Below are 19,300 nucleotides of genomic sequence, written 5' to 3'. Positions count from 1 at the left end.
TTTAGAAAAAAAGCACTGGATATACAAACATAAAACAGTTTATTAGTTGCAATTCAGAGTCCCAAATTATGGAATATAAACTCCATTCATGTATAAGAAGATATGGAGTAATTTGTATTTTGTTATGGCATCTGATACGGATCTGCTATGGAAAAGATTCAGGCTATTTTGATCAGGGCCAAATTAGCCAACAATTTAATAAGGGCCTGGCATATTCTGTTGGCTTTTATGACAAAGCTGGTACAGGGAAAAGATTACTGGGGTAGACACTTTAATAAATCTTTTGGTCTACAAGTTGAACAGTTTGCCAAGACCTCCAGCAATTACAAGTGATCTGTAAAAAGAAGAAAACAAAAACATTTGGCAAGACATTCCAAGAGACAGAAAAGGCATACAAAAGGCATTCCCACTTAAGAGGGCTATTGTTACAAGGGGTACAAGTTTAAAATATGACCAGCTTCCACTGTATAGTAGCCCTTCTTTAAAGAAGGAATATGAGTATATGAAAGCATAATCATTCAGGTCTACAGACAAAACAAAATCAATAACAGAGAATCTCTGGAGGGGGCAGAATTCTGTGATATTCTAAATAGCATAGGCAGTATTATTACTTTTAAAATTTTCAGGAAAGGTTGATAAAATGTTTTTTAACTCTTGGTGGATGAACCTTTGTTGCAATGCTACCAGCAGCTGAATTCAAGCAAACTAAGGGGTCCTTGATGCTAGCACTGATGATGCTACCTAGTTAGGGTAATGAAATGTCTGCAAGAGAACAAGCAAGCTGAGAGCACCAAGGATCCCTCATTTCAACCCTGAGCTACAAATATTCCCCTTCACTGATTAATGTAAACTGCATCCAAATAAGCTCAGTTACAGTTATCTATTTCAATCGGTGGTATGTGTACCACTTGTGATACATTAGCACGTGGCAGATGGTACAAGGCCCTGCCCAGCCAAGTGTAGTGGGGGAGGGAACGAGCCAGCACAGCACAGGACTAACTGTGAGAGAGTCCTCCAGAGCTGCAGAGTGGCTGGGGCAAGGCAAAGGCCCCAGGCTCACTTCCGGCTCACCTGGGACAGAAAGGAAGAGGAGGGGGGGCAGAGACAGGAGAGGCTATAAAAGGAGGCAGTTTGGGCGGGAGAGGGAGAGAGAAAAAAGAGGCTGCCTTGGGAGCAGGCGGAGTCAGCTCTAGCTGCACCGAAGGGAAAGGAGAAGGAGGAGATCAAGCAGGCCGGCCATGAGCCAATCTACAACTTCTGTGGCAGCCATCTGTGCTGTCAGCAACAAAGAGGCAATAAACGCAGGAGGGGAGGGGTTGCCCTCCATGAGGAATGAAGAAAGGCAGCAATGAAGAAAGGCAGCATCGGCTGGAGGTGAGGCAGGGAGGAAGAGAGGGAGGGAGATGGAGAGTGGAAGGATTATGTGCTTTTGTGGCTTTGAAGTTCTGGGATTTGTGCAATGTGGGCTTTGTGTTCTTAAGGAGTGTTTGGCAATTTCTATTTGGCTGATGGTTGATGTCTCCTGCTCTGCAATTGTTAGCTGTAAGTTTTGCTGCAAGGGATTTTGAAGTATTTTTCTCCTGAATGGATTTTGCCTGTAGCATTCCTTTACTTATGAATGGAGCCATTTGGGGAGGCTGCCTTAGCCAGCAGCCAGTACTTACTACATTTTTTTTCTACCTTAAGTGCTGGCTGCCAGCTCCTTAACTTTCCTTTCTAGCTAGTAGCTAATTCTTAAAGGGGCATGTGCCTTTTTAAACTAGTTCACTCAGCAGCTTGTCTTTTCTGTCTCTGGAAGCTTTTCCTTGTTTGATAAATATATGAAAGAGAGAAAATATGGGGGGGGTGTTTGTTCAAATTCTTCCTTCAGAAGGAGATGGGAATGAGAAAGAGGGAGGCAGGGAAGGAGGGAGGGAAGGAAGTCCCGCCTTAGCACTTGGCCACCAGCAGCCCTGCCATTGACTTTGCTTGTCAAAAGGTTGCAAAAGGGGATCACATGACCCTGGGACACTATGACCATCATAAATATGAATCAGTTGCCAAGCATCCAAATATAAATCACATGACCCTGGGCATGCTGCAATGGTCATAAGTGTGAAAAATGATCATAAGTCATTTCAGTGCAATTGCAACTTTGAACAGTTTTTTTTTGTTTTGTTTTTTGGTCATCAGGTTTTTGACACCTTGCTAGGTGGTACTCGAATATTGCCATATCCTAAAAGTGGTACAATCAGTGAAAAGGTTGAAAAGCCATGATCTATACTGATGTAACAAAACCAATTACACCAATCATTAAATTATGCCTATTAAATAATGTGCTGAATAGTATACACACAACAGATAAATATTAGAAAATAAGTGACAACAGTTTTTACATATTTACATTTTTACATATTTATGAGTCTCTCTAGATATCTTCTATATTAACACTACCTTCCTGACCTTACAACCTTATAAAGGTTCAATTCTAAACTATTTTAGAAAAGATATTTTACACCCTTACACACTGGTCAACTATTTAATTAAAAATATTACCATATATGAAAAAAGCTGAAAAGCTGAGAAAAAGAAAACAAACCCCCATTTTCAGATCTTAATAGGCCAAAAAAATATTTCTTTCGGGAATGTCTAGCTTTGGGATAAGCTATAATACTTCCAGACTTAACATTCTACTCTAAAGCCTTGCCATCTTAATTTTTTCTTTTGTTAATCTGCGTGCCTCGTCATCTACAAATACACAATGGATTTATTGAAGGGCTAACGCAGAGGTAGGCAACATGGAGCACTCCCAATGCTGCTGAACTACAACTTCCTGAATCACTAACTACTGGCCATAACGGCTAAAGCTACTACTTCAGCAACAAATGGGAGTAATACCGACTGACTACACCAAATTGCCTACACCAAATCTGGAGTGTCTAATGCAGTGAAATATAGCAGGGCACCAGTAGTTGCAACTAATGTTAAAGAAAATATAGAACATAATGGATCATCTCTTAAATTAACTAAACTTAACCCCCAAATATCATCAAGGAAATATTACAGAAATTTATTCATAACATTTCCATTTATTGATCTTTACTGATCAGGTTCATTTGAAGGAAGATCATATACAATGATATGATTTTGCTCCTTGTTTTTTTCCTCAGTTTTGCAGCTTGTTTAAATGGTTGCTATCAAATAATCTGTTTTACACAGTATAGTACTAATCATACGTGCAGAGTTTCTTTGCAAGTTCTGTATTTTATATATATTGAAAATATACAAAGAAAATACTTTGCCCTCTCTTGAATATTTTGGCTGAGGCAGACAATCTATGCAGTGCATGTGACTTCTGGCATTGCAGTTGCAATTCCTTCAAAATCTTGATGTTGCCACACTGAAATCTAGTTACAAAATGGCCTATTTGGGGCAATGTGATTTTAACTTGATTTAGGAACAATTTTAGAGTCCTGAATGCAGTGTAAGTTTTAATGAAGAAAACTGCTTCTACATTTACACACCCAAATGAAATGGTTAAACATTTTCATTATATCATTAAAATGTTCCATACGAACTGCCATCTGGTCAGGATGCTAAGTTATGTCAACAAATCCAGACGTTATTCAGCCCTAACTGAATCTATCAGTATTTCTTTTAAATTCAGATGGGAGAAGCAACTTAAGTACATTTTCTACACACACACACACACAGAGAGAGAGAGAGAGAGAGAGAGAGAGAGAGAGAGAGAGAGAGAGAGAGAGAGAGAGAGAGAGAGAGAGAGAGAGAGAGAGAGAGGGAATATGGACACAGCAAAGGTTCATAGTGTCTGATCAACTCTTCATATCTGTTCTACAATTATGTAACATTTATTCAATGCTTTCAATGTAGGGACTTGGACTATGAATACTGTATGTGACACTCATTACATGAATATGTATATGATGTTTATCCCATATTAATTCAAAATACTTATCTAGGCTCATCAGGTGAACTCTAGATTACATATTTGAAAATTTGCAGTTCACTGAAAAATACTATTTTATTAAGATCTGATCACTAATGTATCCCAACTTTTCTATTTATACAAACAACAAGTACTATAACTAATTCAAATACCACATGTGAATCACCATCTAAAAAACCCAGTAATTTAAAAGGTCAAAAGAAATACTGTAAACTTTTTACACTGGGATCATTATCAAGTCAGTGCTTACTCAAACACAAAAATAGTCCAAAGCAGGCTGACATTTGATGATTCAACTACTGATTCAGCAGCAATCCAACGTACTATTTTATTAAGAAAGTATCATTTTTATTTTGTTTTTAAAATACTGTGAACATGGTCGCTTACTACTAGCTTTTTGCATTTTATAAATTTTAAAGGTGAATTTAAAAAAATGTACGATTTATCCAATCTTTCCAGTATCTACTTAGTATCTGTAAAAAAAAAAGAAATATAATTATTTATATGTTTCAAAACTCACATGTACTTTACTCACTTTTGTCAAAAATAAAATAAAAAAAATATGTAGGAGACATGAATATTAACTGGGAGAAGGCCCAGTTCAAGTTAATCAGCTGATTCATCAACTCAAAGTCATAAGATAAAGTGTTTAAGATTTATGCTTATAAGTAACAAATACATAAAATAAAAATGAAATTGTTTCAAAGACAAACATAAAATATAGCAACTTGTGGAAGCTATCATTTAAGAATTTGGAGCCAATTATATCTAGTTGTATATGTCTGCCAACCCAAATTGACATCACTGGAAGGTTAAGCTAAAATTATCACTTTCCTTACCACATTTGTTTGGCAGGAATAAGGGATCCTATTTAAGATACTTTTAGAAGGTGTATATAATGGGTGAGGATGAGAGAAAAACAAGGATAACGCCCAGTGCACAACAAGTAACCTGCTCACATGAGCCATTTTAGTATTAAGAAAAATATGATTCTAATATTCACCTTAAATGTCTTTTAAAATCTGTATCTGCAAATCTTTCCACCTCTGTTGTATATTGAAGAGCTACTGAATGCATGGTAAAAACCTTTCATTGTTCTTTCTAATAAAAACTGGATTATGTTCATGCATTGCTAATCTTGATCTTTTTTCCTAAACATTCCTTGAAATTGCAAGTTCTCACTTCCCAGGAAGAAATAGCAAACTGAAGATGGGGCCATTAAAAGCAAAATTAAATAGGATAAGGAAAGGGCTTGAGATTGCCCACAAGTGTTTCAGACAGTACTCCTCAGGAGGAAACTACAAGACAGAAATCTCCCACAGGTTTAAAAGCTCTAGGTCAGACATGTCAAACACAAGGCCCGGGGGCCAGATCCGGCCCGCGAAGTGGTTTCATGCGGCCCGCAAAGCCATCCTGGAAACAGTGAGGGAACGGCCCCCAATGCCTTGGCCCTGGCCCAGAGACCCTCCTCCTGCCAGAGACCCTCAGATCTGTCCCATTCCAGCCCAGGCCCCCATAGGCACCCTTGATGCAAACGATGTAGAGCTGGCCATGCCCACCCAGTAGGCCATATGCACTTTAGCCATGCCCACCCAGTAGGCCACACCCACCCAGGCCACACCCACCCGGCCCCCTGAGGGCAACCGCAATGCTGATGCGGCCCTCAATGAAATTGAGTTTGACACCCCTGCTCTAGGTCTAGGAAAAGAGGCAGCAGGCATTTTGGTCAAACCATGGTCAGCACCTTCAAAAGGACATTGGGTTCACATATTTCCTTTTCTAATCACTTTCAGAAATTGCTTAACTGCTTTTCAGCTATTAGGAACATTTGGATGGACAAGTCTGAAAACATCAGATGAGTTTCCTTTAATCTGTAGTGAAAGACGTTTTAAATACAATTTTAAGGATTATACACACAAGAAGATACAAAGAGATGGTTAGAACTTTGATTTTGGAAATTAGGAGAAGGAGAAGGAGCCTTCAGTTTGACTACTAATACAGAAGGAAAATATGTTGACATTGGCCTTCTTAAAGGATATTTTTGAACAATGGAGCCATAAGTTAATTTTAAGAAGGTCTGCCTAAACAGACTGTGTTTAAAAGATGTTATGGAATAGGAACGGGTTTTGCTGGACAAGATTGAGACTGATCAAAAACTGGTTTTAAAAAGAACAATCTATATGAATAATATGGAGAAAGATGCTACACCCAACATACAAAAGGAACCGGATATTTTAATAATTAAAAGGCATATAGAAATAACAAACCAAGAGAGTGACCTAGATAATTTTTCTACGTTGGATTTATAAAATAGGCTTTTTAAATCTTTGGAGAATTTTATAAGAATGGACAAAAAAAATGGAAACAAATTTTTAACAAGATTGTTAAAAAAAACCCAACCCCTGAAGAGACAGCTATTATCATAATGCAACCTCTGCTCAGAGAATGAAAATAACCACCCCCACCCTAGAAAAATTATCTCCTCCATATCACCACTTGATCCTCCCAGTTTTCCAAAGTATAACTGGGGTGCGCTGGTCCCTACCAAGAAAGGAGAAACCTATTTAGTAAATGTAAAAGATAAAAGAACATGGGATGGGAATATTTAGTTTTGAGAAATCAAGTATATATTCTTTAAAGCAGAAAAGCTAAGGCTAACTCACAACAGTAGTATACCACATCAAATATATTAATACTGTTTATTTGAAGTTTGTTTTGCCAAGCTGAGCACAATTCAAATCCCATATGACATTTCAAATATATTTTGTGCAAAAAATATTTATTTTAATATGTGTAGTGTTTAAAATAAAAAGAAAGATACATTAGGGTTTTGAAACAATGAACAATAAATGGAAAATGACTTTGTGAGTCAGAAGCAGACAGAAATGGTGATATCTTGCACCAATAAAATGCTCCGCATGACCAAAGAGGCTATAGCAGACATGTCAAACTCACAATGTCACGTGACGTCGCGCAACGTATTGGGACGGTTTTGCCATTGCCGGCAATGGGGTGGTGGCGCTTTCTGGATGACGTGTCCGGCCCGAGGGCCGGCAGTTTGACACCCCTGGGCTATAGCATTCACCCTTTGCGGCAAGCCAGGTCAGAAAAACAGATTCCTCGAAGGCTACTTGTACTTTACTGTTGAAATTCTGACAGAGATTCTATCTCCCACTCATATAAGGACAATTAGATGGGATAATTTTGAAGGTTTTGTTTAGGAAATCTTGAAGCCATCTCTCCACTACTCTACATATGAGCATTATTCCTTCAGAACTCAATTATGTCTTATGTTTAAAGAGTTAGAAGAAATAAAATCCATAATATTATAAAATGCCATCCCTCTTCAAAGATGGCAACTGCTTACAAGGAAAACTACACATTGTTTGCCTAAAACAATCCATTATAGAAATTTCTAAGTCATAAATTAAGCTTATAAACTAGAAATTCTAAATCTGTTTTAGGTATGCCACATCAACTTACAGAAGCCTATGAATATATTTTGTAAATCCAGTAGAAAATATCTACAGTTCAATTTCTGTATATTAGCATTAAATTCTTCATGACTGACTGACTTTAAAAAATGCATTGGAAAATATTTTCTACTTTAGTAAGGCTTCATATTCTTACATGGTAATTTTGCTGGAAGTACAGCATTTTTTTATTTTTATTTATTTTAATCCCATTTATATCCCGCCCTTCTCCGAAGACTCAGGGCGGCTTACAATCTAAGCACAAATCAAATGTGCTTAGCAATAGCCTTCATTCTATGTATATGCCTGCTTATTAGGGCTTTCGCCCCCCCCCAGCGGCATTATTACAAAGTCAGCTTATTGCCCCCAACAAGCTGGGTCCTCATTTTACCTACCTCGGAAGGATGGAAGGCTGAGTCAACCTTGAGCCTGGTGGGACTCGAACCTGCACTAATTGCAGGCAGCTGGTGTTACTTAAGGAAGCATTAGCCCACTGCTCCACCAAGGCTCTTTTGCTGAAAGGGAACCAATATACAAATAAAATATATTAGGAAGGTTATTGTTACTATTCTTCCATTTCAAAAAAAATGAAACAAATAAAGCAAGCATGCATTTAATTGACTTATGGCAGCGGTGTCAAACTGCTGGCCTGCAGGCCGGATGCGTCATCAGGAAACCATGCCCACCCCATTGCCGGCAATGGCGAAAAAGCTCTGATACATTGCGCGATGTCACATGACATCTCAAGTTTGACATGTCTGATTTATGGCATCACAACCTATATTCCCACTCCCACTCTGTTAATTTTTGCATTGTCAAGACAGTTATGCAATTTTATAACGCATAGCCATGTCATCAAAATTATATAAAAAGATATAAAAAAATCCCTATCCATTCATACTACCAAAATCTAGGTGAACTAGGAGATAACTTTAAAGTGAGTTTTTTTAAAAAAAAATTTGCAAAGTTTTGCTTTTTATCAAAATATTAGCCTATCTAGGTTAATACTGCTTACTTATATTCTCAACAGCAATAGACATCTACAGTCAACTCATTCAAATGTACTTAAGCAATTGAAATTAGATATTTTCTCTAAATTAATAAACTTTTCACTTATTCAGCAAATAACCAATGGTAGATTCTTACAATTGTTTTCAGACACTTAGCTTCATGCTCTTAGTGGACAGCATTTTCTGAGAAACTATAATAAAGCCTTCTTCTCCAAAAGCAAAAAATGTTTGTGAAACCAAAAATTATGTATCTTTCATTATTATTATTTTTGTAATTTTAGCATACTTCTATTAATGCCACAAGATTGATCAATTTTACTTTAAATTTACTACCCAACAAAAACATTTCCATTTTGAAAAAGTAAACATGAAGTATCACTTAACTTCAGTTACAGATATTCTATTCTACAGATATTCTAAAAGTTACTATTAAAGTCCATGCTGACAAGCATTTGGAAAATACAGTATTATTTTCAGCAGAAACTGAACCTAACTAATGTTGGTCAGTACTAATGGATTGCCCATACTGAAAAATAGTTTGTCATATGAGCAATACATACAATTGCTATAGTTTGAAAAAATGAGAATTTCAACTGCTTTAAAATACATTACACTTGAATCAAAGTTTGTTATAAAACTTTATTGATGTTTTTGTCATAATGATGGATTTCAACAGGTAAATTGAGACTATAAAAAAGAACTTCATTTCAAAATAACACCCTATAATGTAAGGAATACAATACTATTGAAGATTAATATAAAACTTGTACCTCTCCCCCCCAAAAGAGCAAGTAAAAATTGCTTTATAAGTTTACTAATACTCAAATATATAAGCTTGGCTATCAAGCTTTAGTCAACATTTTAAAGATGCAATGCTTCCCCCCCACCCCCAGGCCAATATACCTAAGATTCCCTATGGATTACAATCCACACTATGTGAATGTCTGCATTAATAAACAAGATTTAAAATATTAAGATCAGGAATGCTGCACAATTTTCTAAATTTTGTTGATGAAGTTTTAAGAAAATACTTAAAGCTAAATCAAACTAAATCAAGATAGCATGAACTAATTTCCATATTTCAACAGGAAACAATTTATATTATTATTTCCATACAATTTGCTATGAAATAATAGCTTTTTTAATTTCCATCTTTTTTTTAACGGGGAAAAACTGACTCCCACATTATGGAATCTCCTCATCATTTTTCATAATAAGCTGCAACTCTTTCTTCAATTAAAACAACAACTATTGTCAACATGACAAGCTTCCTAAATTTGTTCAGAATGGTAGAACTGGGAACCTGGCATACATTTGATATTACCCCATCTAATCTTTGAATATTACTATCAAACTTTATACAATTTATCACCACTGAGACTTCACAGAGCTGAAGCTACATACAGGAAAAAAAACTATGAATGCAAAATTCCTAAAGACCTCTTAAATATTTGTTAGGCAGTTTCAACAGAGAGCTTCCTAGATTCTCTAGTGACTAGAAACTTTCTATCTAGCAATTAAAATGTTACACTAATAACTGCTTCATAAATTCAGTGCACATCAACATGTCTTAGCGATACACGTAAAATAAATACAAATGTCACATGTTTACTGTAATGATGGTTCTAACTATATTCCAAGTTTTGTGTTATATAACATATGAGTATCTAGATCCATACCAATCGGGTTTCAGGCCCGGGTACAGCACGGAGACGGCATTGGTCGCGCTGGTGGATGATCTCTGGCGGGCCCGGGATAGGGGTTATTCCTCTGTCCTGGTCCTATTAGATCTCTCAGCGGCTTTTGATACCATTGACCATGGTATCTTGCTGTGACGTCTTGGGGGATTGGGAGTGGGAGGCTTGTTAATCTTTTTTTTTACATTTGTATTATTGTTTTTTATTGTTGTTAGCGCCATGAGTCCTTTGGGAGATAGGGCAGCATATAAGTCCCAATAATAAATAAACATATATAACTGGGTTAGGACACTGAGCTTGTCGATCAGAAGGTCGGCAGTTTGGCGGGTCAAATCCTGAGTGCTGCGTAACAGAGTGAGTGCCTGTTACTCATCCCAGCTTCTGCCAACCTAGCAGTTCGAAAGCACATAAAAATGCAAGTAGAAAAATAGGGACCACTACGGTGGGAAGCATTCCATGCGCCTTTGGCATCTAGTCATGCCGGCCACATGACCACGGAGACGTCCTCGGAGAAGTGCTGCCTCTTCAGCTTTGAAACGGAGATGAGCACCGGCCCCTAGAGTCGGAAATGACTAGCACGCATGTGCGGGGGAACCTTTACCTTTACCTTTTTAACATATGAAGCATCTCCAAATCAGTCTTCGGATTGGGTTATCACCTGAGCCATCAATAAGTAGCCAATTTTTAAGTGTTGGACGTACTGCAAGGATAAAGATAGTTAGGTGCATAGCATACTAGTATGTGTAAGTATATACTAGTATGCTATAATGCTCTAGAACAGGGCTTTTCAACCTTTTCACCCATTGTACCACTTTTAGGGTAAGGCAATGTCCAAGTACCACCAGTCGCCCAGCAAGTTGTCAAAACCTTGACCAAAAAAAAAAAGGAAAAAAATGATAAAGTACAGGTAGTTCTCGACTTACAATTCACTTAGTGACTGTTCAAAGTTATGACAGCACTGAAAAAAGTGACTTATGACCATTTTCCACACTTATGACTGTTGCAGCATCCCCAGGGTCATGTGATTTACCTTCAGATGCTTGGCAACTGATTCATACTTATGACGGTCACAGTATCCCAGGGTCATGTTATCACCTTTTGCAACCTTTTGACAATGGCCGGGGGGGCAGCTCATTACTCAGGTTGCAGGGTGCCTGTGTGGGGGGAATCCATGGGTCTCTGGTGGAGGTGGGTGGGACTGGGGTGGGTGCCCTCCCTCCTCCCTCTCTCCCATTGTCCCTGCCTTCCTTCCTTCTGTCCTTCCTTCCTTCCTTCTTTGGCCCTCCTTCCCTCCCTCCCTTCCACTGTCCCTCCCTCCTTCCCTCAGGTTTCAGGGTGCCTGTTTGTGAAGGGTGCCTGCTTTACACAGCTCCTCCTGGGCCCCCCACACCCGTTAACCCTCCCACCACCATGCAGGGTAAGGTGACCGCGCCCGCACCCACCCAGATGCCCTCGCCTCCCCCAAGCTTTTTTTACTAACCTGCTTTCAGCTGCATTCCGTTTCTCCATTCCCTTCTCAGCCTTCTCCACGTGTTTGTGGGATTATCAGTAATAAAGGGAAAAAAAGTTCCATGAGACTAACTTCTCCCGAGATCACACGAGAAGTTAGAAAGTCTCATGGAACTTTTTTGTTTTGTCCCACAACCACTGAAGGCTGAGAAGCGAATGGAGAAACGGAATGCAGCTGAAAGCAGGTTAGTAAAAAAACACTTTTTTAACTTTTTTTTACTTTTTTTTTTCAGTGCTGTTCAACCGGTCCTACACGTACCACCAGCCATGTGCTCGCGTACCACTAGTGGTACACGTACCACCGGTTGAAAAGCCCGGCTCTAGAACACTTCTAGATATCAATTGTGCCGTGCCTCTTCACCTGAATGAACAATATATAATGCATTATGGTTAGTTAAGTAAGGCAATCACAAACTGTATCTTCACAATGTACACATTATACCACTGTCGAAGTAACAGCTACTGAGGGGGCATTCCTAGTGTAGGACATCTACAATCATACACTTGGGATAAGAATACCTAATACACTGTCTAGGTATCTAACAAGGAAGGCACTTCCTAAGGTAGCTAGAAGAAGTCTCTGTGATGCCACTTGTTCTTAGGAGTGCTCGCCTGCTGAAATCTGTGGAGAATCTACCATTCGATTCAGGCAGGCCTTCCAGGTAAAAATAACATGGAAATTATTCCGTCTTCCTCTTTTTTGATGCCTATTAAAAGGCTAAAGGGAGAAAAACAGGTAGAGACCGAAACCCTAGCAAGACAGAGTAGCTGAGGATTCAGAAACTGACTGCCTCTAAGTTAAAATCAACTTTAATTGTGAGTAGAGTTATACCAGGAGGAGCTGCTATATAATCTAGGGATGCTCCTGGATTCTCAACTCTTGGTGGAAAAGCAGCTTCGTGCTGTAGCTAAGGACGAACTTTGCCCAGCTTTGACTGGTACACCAGGTGAAGGAGAAGGCGATGGAGCTTGTCAGTTCATGGCTGAGCTAGTATATGTGTTCCAAATGAGACTGTCCTTGAAAAATCATTTAGTTCAGCAACTTGCACATTAATCAGAAAAAGTGGATATTATCGTATAACACACCAAGATGATGAAAGCCACATGGATTGTCAGTTTGTTCTGAATGCAATTCAAGGTATTGGTGATCAACGTCAAGTCCCTACATAGTTAGGGATCAGGCCAGTCAGTCATTTTATTTCAGTCACTAACCAGCAAACGGGTCAGGCTAGATTTGAAATCTTTCACCCCAAAAACAGGTTTGCTGTCCCTACATCTCATGACAAGTTGATTGTTGAAGGCAGAACATGCTCCCCAAAGATGGAAGAACTACAGTTTCACTTTCAAAGGTATTTAAATACTTTTAAAAAACATGATGTTTTAAATGTATTTGGAGTACTGGGGCAAGAATGGAGAACGTACCCAAATCTAGCTGTTTTGATGTTGTACAACACCAGGCTTTCATTATTATGATACTGACCATATTTATTATTTAATATACTTCACACAGTGATTACTTGATAGTTATTGTAATGCTATGTATTACATACTGTCACTGTAAACGCTCAGTCAGATAATGGAAGCAGCATAAAAACATACCTAATAGTACCCAATTGTTTAAGATTTACTAACTTTCAACTGCCAAGGCAAGGGGAATGTAAAAGGTAACCAAAGTGTAACTGCATTTGGAATACAATTAAGAGAAAATTATAACACAACCTCATATTGTAAATAAATATAGAACTGAAAGTTATTTTCAACTTTTGCCTAAATTCTTAAAATCTAATGTTTACAGTTAAACAAATGTGCATGCTCCTCCAATTGCAATAAACAATTCTTAAAGTTGGAATTGTCGTTTCCTAGAATTATCATTACCAAAAATACATGTGCAATTGGGTAAATGCAAAAAATGGCTCTCTTTATAGAGTGCATTCTAATGAGATTAAATTAGGAATGTTAAGAAAACTAATCACAGCATGTAAAGCAATTTCATTTTCACTGTCATAGGTAGTGTGGAATTGTTAAACTAAATTACAGTACATGTATTAAGAAAGACTATCATTCCCATGTATTACACAATGTGGGAATTTCATTTTTGCTACATGCCAATTAATTCACATTTCAATGTACTTCGAGTGATTTGGTTATATTTAGAAGTAAAAAATTACTGGCATGTCAGTATTATAGATTGCTACTTAATCAGAGTGTATCTAAAACTGCCATTAGGTCACCAGTTGTTTCCATAGCCTTATGCTGTCAAAGATAAAAACAGATATTACAGTGTTCACTCAAACGTCAAATATATTTTCATTTTCTAAGTTTATCTCAAATTGTGTAAGAATAAAGTGTGATCATATATATTGCTAGCTTTTATAACGCTACTGATAATTCTCAAAATTATTAATAATACAGGAATTGCACTGCGCTACAATCATATTTATATTAATTCAAGGAAGCTTTTTTCAGAAACAAAAACACTTTAAGTTAATATAATCTGAAATTACTTGTTTGTTGAAAATAGTACAATGGTAATAACATTGTAGACTTTAACATAACGAACTCCAATCATTTTTAATCAGTCATTTGTTGACATATCCTTCCTTACACATTAACCAATACTACTATGATTAACCATTAAAACTAGGAATTAGAAATGGCAAATTATTTATTAGGCAAGAATTTCCATTATATGGCATAAAATATTTTTAAAAGTATCCCAAACCAACACAGATGATATCAATAGGTTATAATCACACATACATGCATCTGTGGAATGAACACAACAAGCAAATCGACTTTGTTCGGAAGGACTAAGTGGTATAAGGTAAAGGTAAAGGTTCCCCCACACATGTGTGCTACTCGTTTCCAACTCTAGGGGCCGGTGCTCATCTCCGTTTCAAAGCCGAAGAGCCAGCGCTTGTCCGAGGACGTCTCCATGGTCATGTGGCCGGCATGACTAGACGCCAAAGGCGCACGGAACACTGTTACCTTCCCACCGTAGTGGTCCCTATTTTTCTACTTGCATTTTTACGTGCTTTCGAACTGCTAGGTTGGCAGAAGCTGGGACGAGTAACAGGTGCTCACTCTGTTACGCGGCACTCGGGATTCGACCCGCCAAACTTCCGACCTTCTGATCGACAAGCTCAGCGTCCTAACCCACTGAGCCACCGCGTCCCTTCCATAAGCAGAGTGCCATCCAAATATGCCAACCAATAAAAAGGAGGGAAAACTATTTTCATCAATTTCCCTCCGTAATTCCCGTGCTGTTATAGAATAGCCCTAAAACCTATGGAATAGATTTTCAGGGACAAAGAGATCTGGAAAGGAGGGGAAAGGGTGAAAGGAAGCAGGCTTCTTACCCCAGGTCATCAGCAGAAATAGTGCTCCAATTGAATATAGATCCAAACTGCATTACTTTTATATTTAGCAGGCATTTATTGTGGCTTCCTCATGAACTTACACAGTCCCATATACGTGCTACCATCTAGGAAATCCTATTTACCACATATACAGAATCCCTCACACAGTATATATCCATTTTACCATGTACTTTCCGGAGTTACACAATAGGCTTCTCAGATTATAAATTATTATTCTACCAAATATCACCAACATTTAATATTTCCATCCAATAAACTGAAACCTCTTTTTGAAAGCATTTAAGGCTGCAGCCCTACACAGTCTTACATAAGGGGAATTCCTTTGAGCTCAGTGGCCCATTTACATAAACATGATAGGACTGCCCTATCGAAATGTAATATTGTTTAAGGGTCCCTGCATTTGCCTAAATCACATCAAACAAAAGTACATTAATTTCAGATCCCATCCCCTTCTCTATATACAGTTCAGTGCAAAAGATGCAACTGAGTTGCATAATATTAAAAATATGAAATGCTGCATAACAAGACACCAATATAAACATATTGGATCAGAAAATATGAATCACATTTCCACCTTTCACATTTAAAAGTGAAAGGTCTTAGCTAGATTATTTTCATATATGCACACAGACACACACACGGAATTTAAGTATGTTTACAAGATGTACTCTAATGCACAGGTTTACTTCTCAGTGAAAAAGTATCAGAGAATCCCAGGGCTCTGGGCTAGATTGGGAAGGTGTAAGCCAGCACTGATGACAGCAATTGTGAGCTACAGGCATACTGTTGCCAGGAAAATGACAGAAACATGTCAATAAAGCCACTTGAAAGAAATTTCACTTTTTCTAGTTAATAGAGTTGCTTCTAGATCTTATGCACAGTATTTAAAGGGCTGTATTGATTTAGAAGATAAATACAAATTGCTTTTCATTTTTCACAGTATTACTACAAAATGAGGAATAATGATGATGGTGATGGAAGGGACCTTGGAGGTCATCTAGTCCAAACCCCTGCTCAGGCAGGAAACCCTATACCATTTCAGACAAATGGCTGTCCAGTCTCTTCTTAAAAACTTCCAGTGTTGGAGCATTCACAGCATCTGGACGCAGGTTGTTCCACTAATTAATTGTTCTAACTGTCAGAAATTTCACCTTAGTTCTAGGTTGCTTCTCTCTTTGATTAGTTTCCATCTATTGCTTCTTGTCCTGCCCTCAGGTGCTTTGGAGAATAGCTTGACTCCCTCTTTGTGGCAACCCCTGAGATATTGGAACACTGCTATGTCACCCCTGGTCCTTCTCTTCATTAAACTAGACATACCCAATTCCAGCAACGGTTCTTTATATGTTTTAGCCTCCAGTCCCCTAATCACCTTTGTTGCTCTTCTCTGTACTCTTTCTAGAGTCTCAACATCTTTTTTACATGATAGTGACCAAAACTGGATGCAGTATTCCAAGTGTGGCCTTACCAAGGCATTGTAAAGTGGTATTAGTACTTCACTTGATCTTGATTCTATCCCTCTGTTAATGCAGCCTAGCACTGTGTTGGCTTTTTTGGCACCTGCAGCAAACTGCTGGCTTATATTTAAGTGATTGTCCACTAGGACTCAAAGATCCCTCTCACAGTTACTATTATAACATGTATGGTACAGCATAAAAGCCAGTTTTTCTCCCATTTTAACATTAGAAGCAGGGCTTTTTTTCTCATAGAACGCTCAGAACGGAGGTCCGGCACCTTTTTTGGATGGAACCTTGTAGGGTAGGCAAGGCAGGTTGTATGACATGTGTGAGTTCCGGCACCTTTTTCTTTTACAAAAAAAGTACTGATTAGAAGTATGAAAACCAAAGTTTCCCCCCCCCCTTAGAATGTATGAATATAATGAAGTGATACTGGTAGATGGCATGTTTTATTTTTGTCACTTTTATTATTTTCATAAATAACTCAAGGCAGCAAACATGCCTAATATTCTTCCTCCTACTCACAACAATTATGTGAGTGACTGGCCCAAACTCATCCAGCTGGCTTTCATGCCTAAGGCAGGAGTAGAATTCAGTGTCTCCAGATTTTTAGCCTGGTGCCTTAACCATTACACCAAACTGCCATCCTCCCATCATTTTTATTGGTTTTGTATGGCACATACTGGCAAAGAAAAATGTACAACCCTTTTGTAATTCCTACACTATCAAGAGGTAGGTATTTTAATTTTTGCTTTTTAATAAAATAAGTTTTATAATAAATTAATTTTATGAAAACATGCTTAAGAACCATAATGTGTATTATATGTTTATCAAGTGCACATCTTAATTGGCTGGAATTTATTGTGTGACAGTCAATCATGGCTTTTCAGTAACCCACATTTTAAAAAGTAATGTTTAGCATAAAAAGATCGACCCTGAAATCCTTCATTATTGTATACCATCTTATATACAGAACAGATTACAGACTGCTAAAATTTATAATCATTTATCACCATACATAGCGAAGCAATTCAACAAAGTACGTCAACAAAGCCTAGCTAAACTTTAAAGGATACAATTATACAAATTGAAGTTTAAGTCTCTGTGCTAGCTTCTCCCTAACAATTTACACAATAACCAAGTAGCAATAGAAACACCAGTTATGAAATCCATGAACCACATCTAGTAAATATTTCATAATCAATATACACTGTTCATTCGGAGTGCTCGTCTGCCTTCTCTTCCCTCACATTTCTCTATTTCAAAGTTTGGACTCTAAACAGAAAAGGGACATTCCAAATATTTCATTTGGAGACTGAAGAAAAAGACTTCAGACCTACCTCTTATCCTCTTATCTGGTTACGTAGAACCAGAACTCAAAAAAAAACCCCTTCCTCGTTGGTTGTTTTAAGCTAAATGTATGGCTCTCCTTTTATTTCTTTGGGAGTCACACCGAGAGGATCTACATATAGATTAAAATCCGGGGCCAGTAGTTGAGTCATTTATTTTTATTTATTTTTGCAGGGTTTGTGGCGGAATCATGCGAACAAAACCCAATTATCTCATTTAGAGAGACACCGAAGGGCTTTCCACTGTCTTCCCAATCCACAGCTTCTCCGGATCAGCACCCCCACCCCCACCCTCCTCATCCTCATCCTTGCCATCTTGGTTGTACTGCAATAAAATGAAAGGCATCTTTTTCTTTTTCCCCACCCCACTTCAGACAATCGCGTTATACACACACACACACACACGCGCGCGCGCGCGCACCCCAACCACGACTTTCTGACGGCCCCCTCTGTTCCCCTTTCCATAGCTCCCACTTACTTTTCCCACGGCCGAGGGGAGCCGTCCGGGACTTACCAAGCTTCCCACGGGATTCTTCCAGTTTCTGAATCTGGTTCTCCAAGAAAAGGACGGACACCCCGAACGCCATCACCGCCAAGAGCTGCAACTTAGGCGGCAACATAATCCGGAGCAGCCCCATCGGCGGCTGCAGCAGCGGCAGCAGCAGCAGCAGCCGCCACCGCCGCCACCTGAGCGCCGCCGCCTCCTCCTCCTCCTCCTCGGTCGCACGTCCGCCTGGAGATCACGACATCACGCGGGGGGCTGGCGGGAGGGGAGGCTGAGAGGGGAGACCGGGGGTGGGGGGGTGGTTGGGGAACAGCCTCTGCGGGAGACAAACAAAAAAAACAACAACCGGCGGCCGCAGACGAGCGAGGGGAGAGCCCCGGCGCCGGGGAGAGCTCGCGGGGAAAACCTGGAGCTTCTCACATTCCTCACCAAACCTCGCGACGACGGCGCCTCCGCGCGCTCCGCCGCGCGCCCGCCCGCCCGACCACCTGAGCGGCTCAGTCCGGCGGCCCCGCTCCGCACACGGTGCCAGGCACGCGCCCCGCCAACCCACCAATTTGCCTGCGCTGCTCAGCAACCGAAACGCCCGGCCGTATTCACGCCCCCTTTCGCTTAGCCCGGACCAGCCAGAATACAGGTCCCGCCCCAAAAGGTAACGTCCATTGGCTTACCGCTCCCCTTCTCCTTCTTCGGTTGGCTAGCTAGGCAATGCCATCCGCCCGCCTGCAAACGCTTCCTTTCGCGTAAACTTGGAAGGGACTGAACCCGCGTCCCTTCTAGGCCTTTGCTTGCTGATTGGACAAACTTGTCCCGTAGGCCTAGCTACTTTCCCTTAGGGCAGGGGTAGGCAACCTCGGCTCTTTTATGACTCATGGACTTCAACTCCCAGAATTCCTGAGCCAGCTTGGCTGGCTCAGGAATTCTGGGAGTTGAAGTCCATGAGTCATAAAAGAGCCGAGGTTGCCTACCCCTGCCTT

General features: G+C 39.4%; 1 protein-coding gene and 1 long non-coding RNA gene across 2 annotated transcripts in view; both read right to left on the bottom strand.

Moving 5' to 3' along the window:
• The window catches only part of HS2ST1 (heparan sulfate 2-O-sulfotransferase 1), a 103,869-nt gene extending 84,713 nt beyond the window's left edge, over window positions 1-19,156 (bottom strand). The window contains exon 1 of the mRNA XM_081325760.1: window positions 18,333-19,156. Coding sequence (XP_081181886.1) covers window positions 18,333-18,456 — 124 coding nt within the window. The 5' untranslated portion in view covers window positions 18,457-19,156. The remainder of the gene's footprint in view (window positions 1-18,332) is intronic.
• Window positions 23-6,489, bottom strand: LOC308666819. The gene is made up of 2 exons (XR_014026166.1): window positions 6,412-6,489; window positions 23-334 (listed from the first exon to the last, which is right to left on the bottom strand). It is a non-coding gene; the product is annotated as an uncharacterized lncRNA (long non-coding RNA).
• Window positions 19,157-19,300: the final 144 nt, after the last annotated feature.

This window comes from Vipera berus, assembly GCF_964194415.1.
Source record: "Vipera berus genome assembly, chromosome: 3".
NCBI classification, from domain to species: domain Eukaryota; kingdom Metazoa; phylum Chordata; class Lepidosauria; order Squamata; family Viperidae; genus Vipera; species Vipera berus.
Note: the sequence above shows the minus strand (reverse complement) of the source record. Positions and strands in the feature narration are given on the sequence as shown.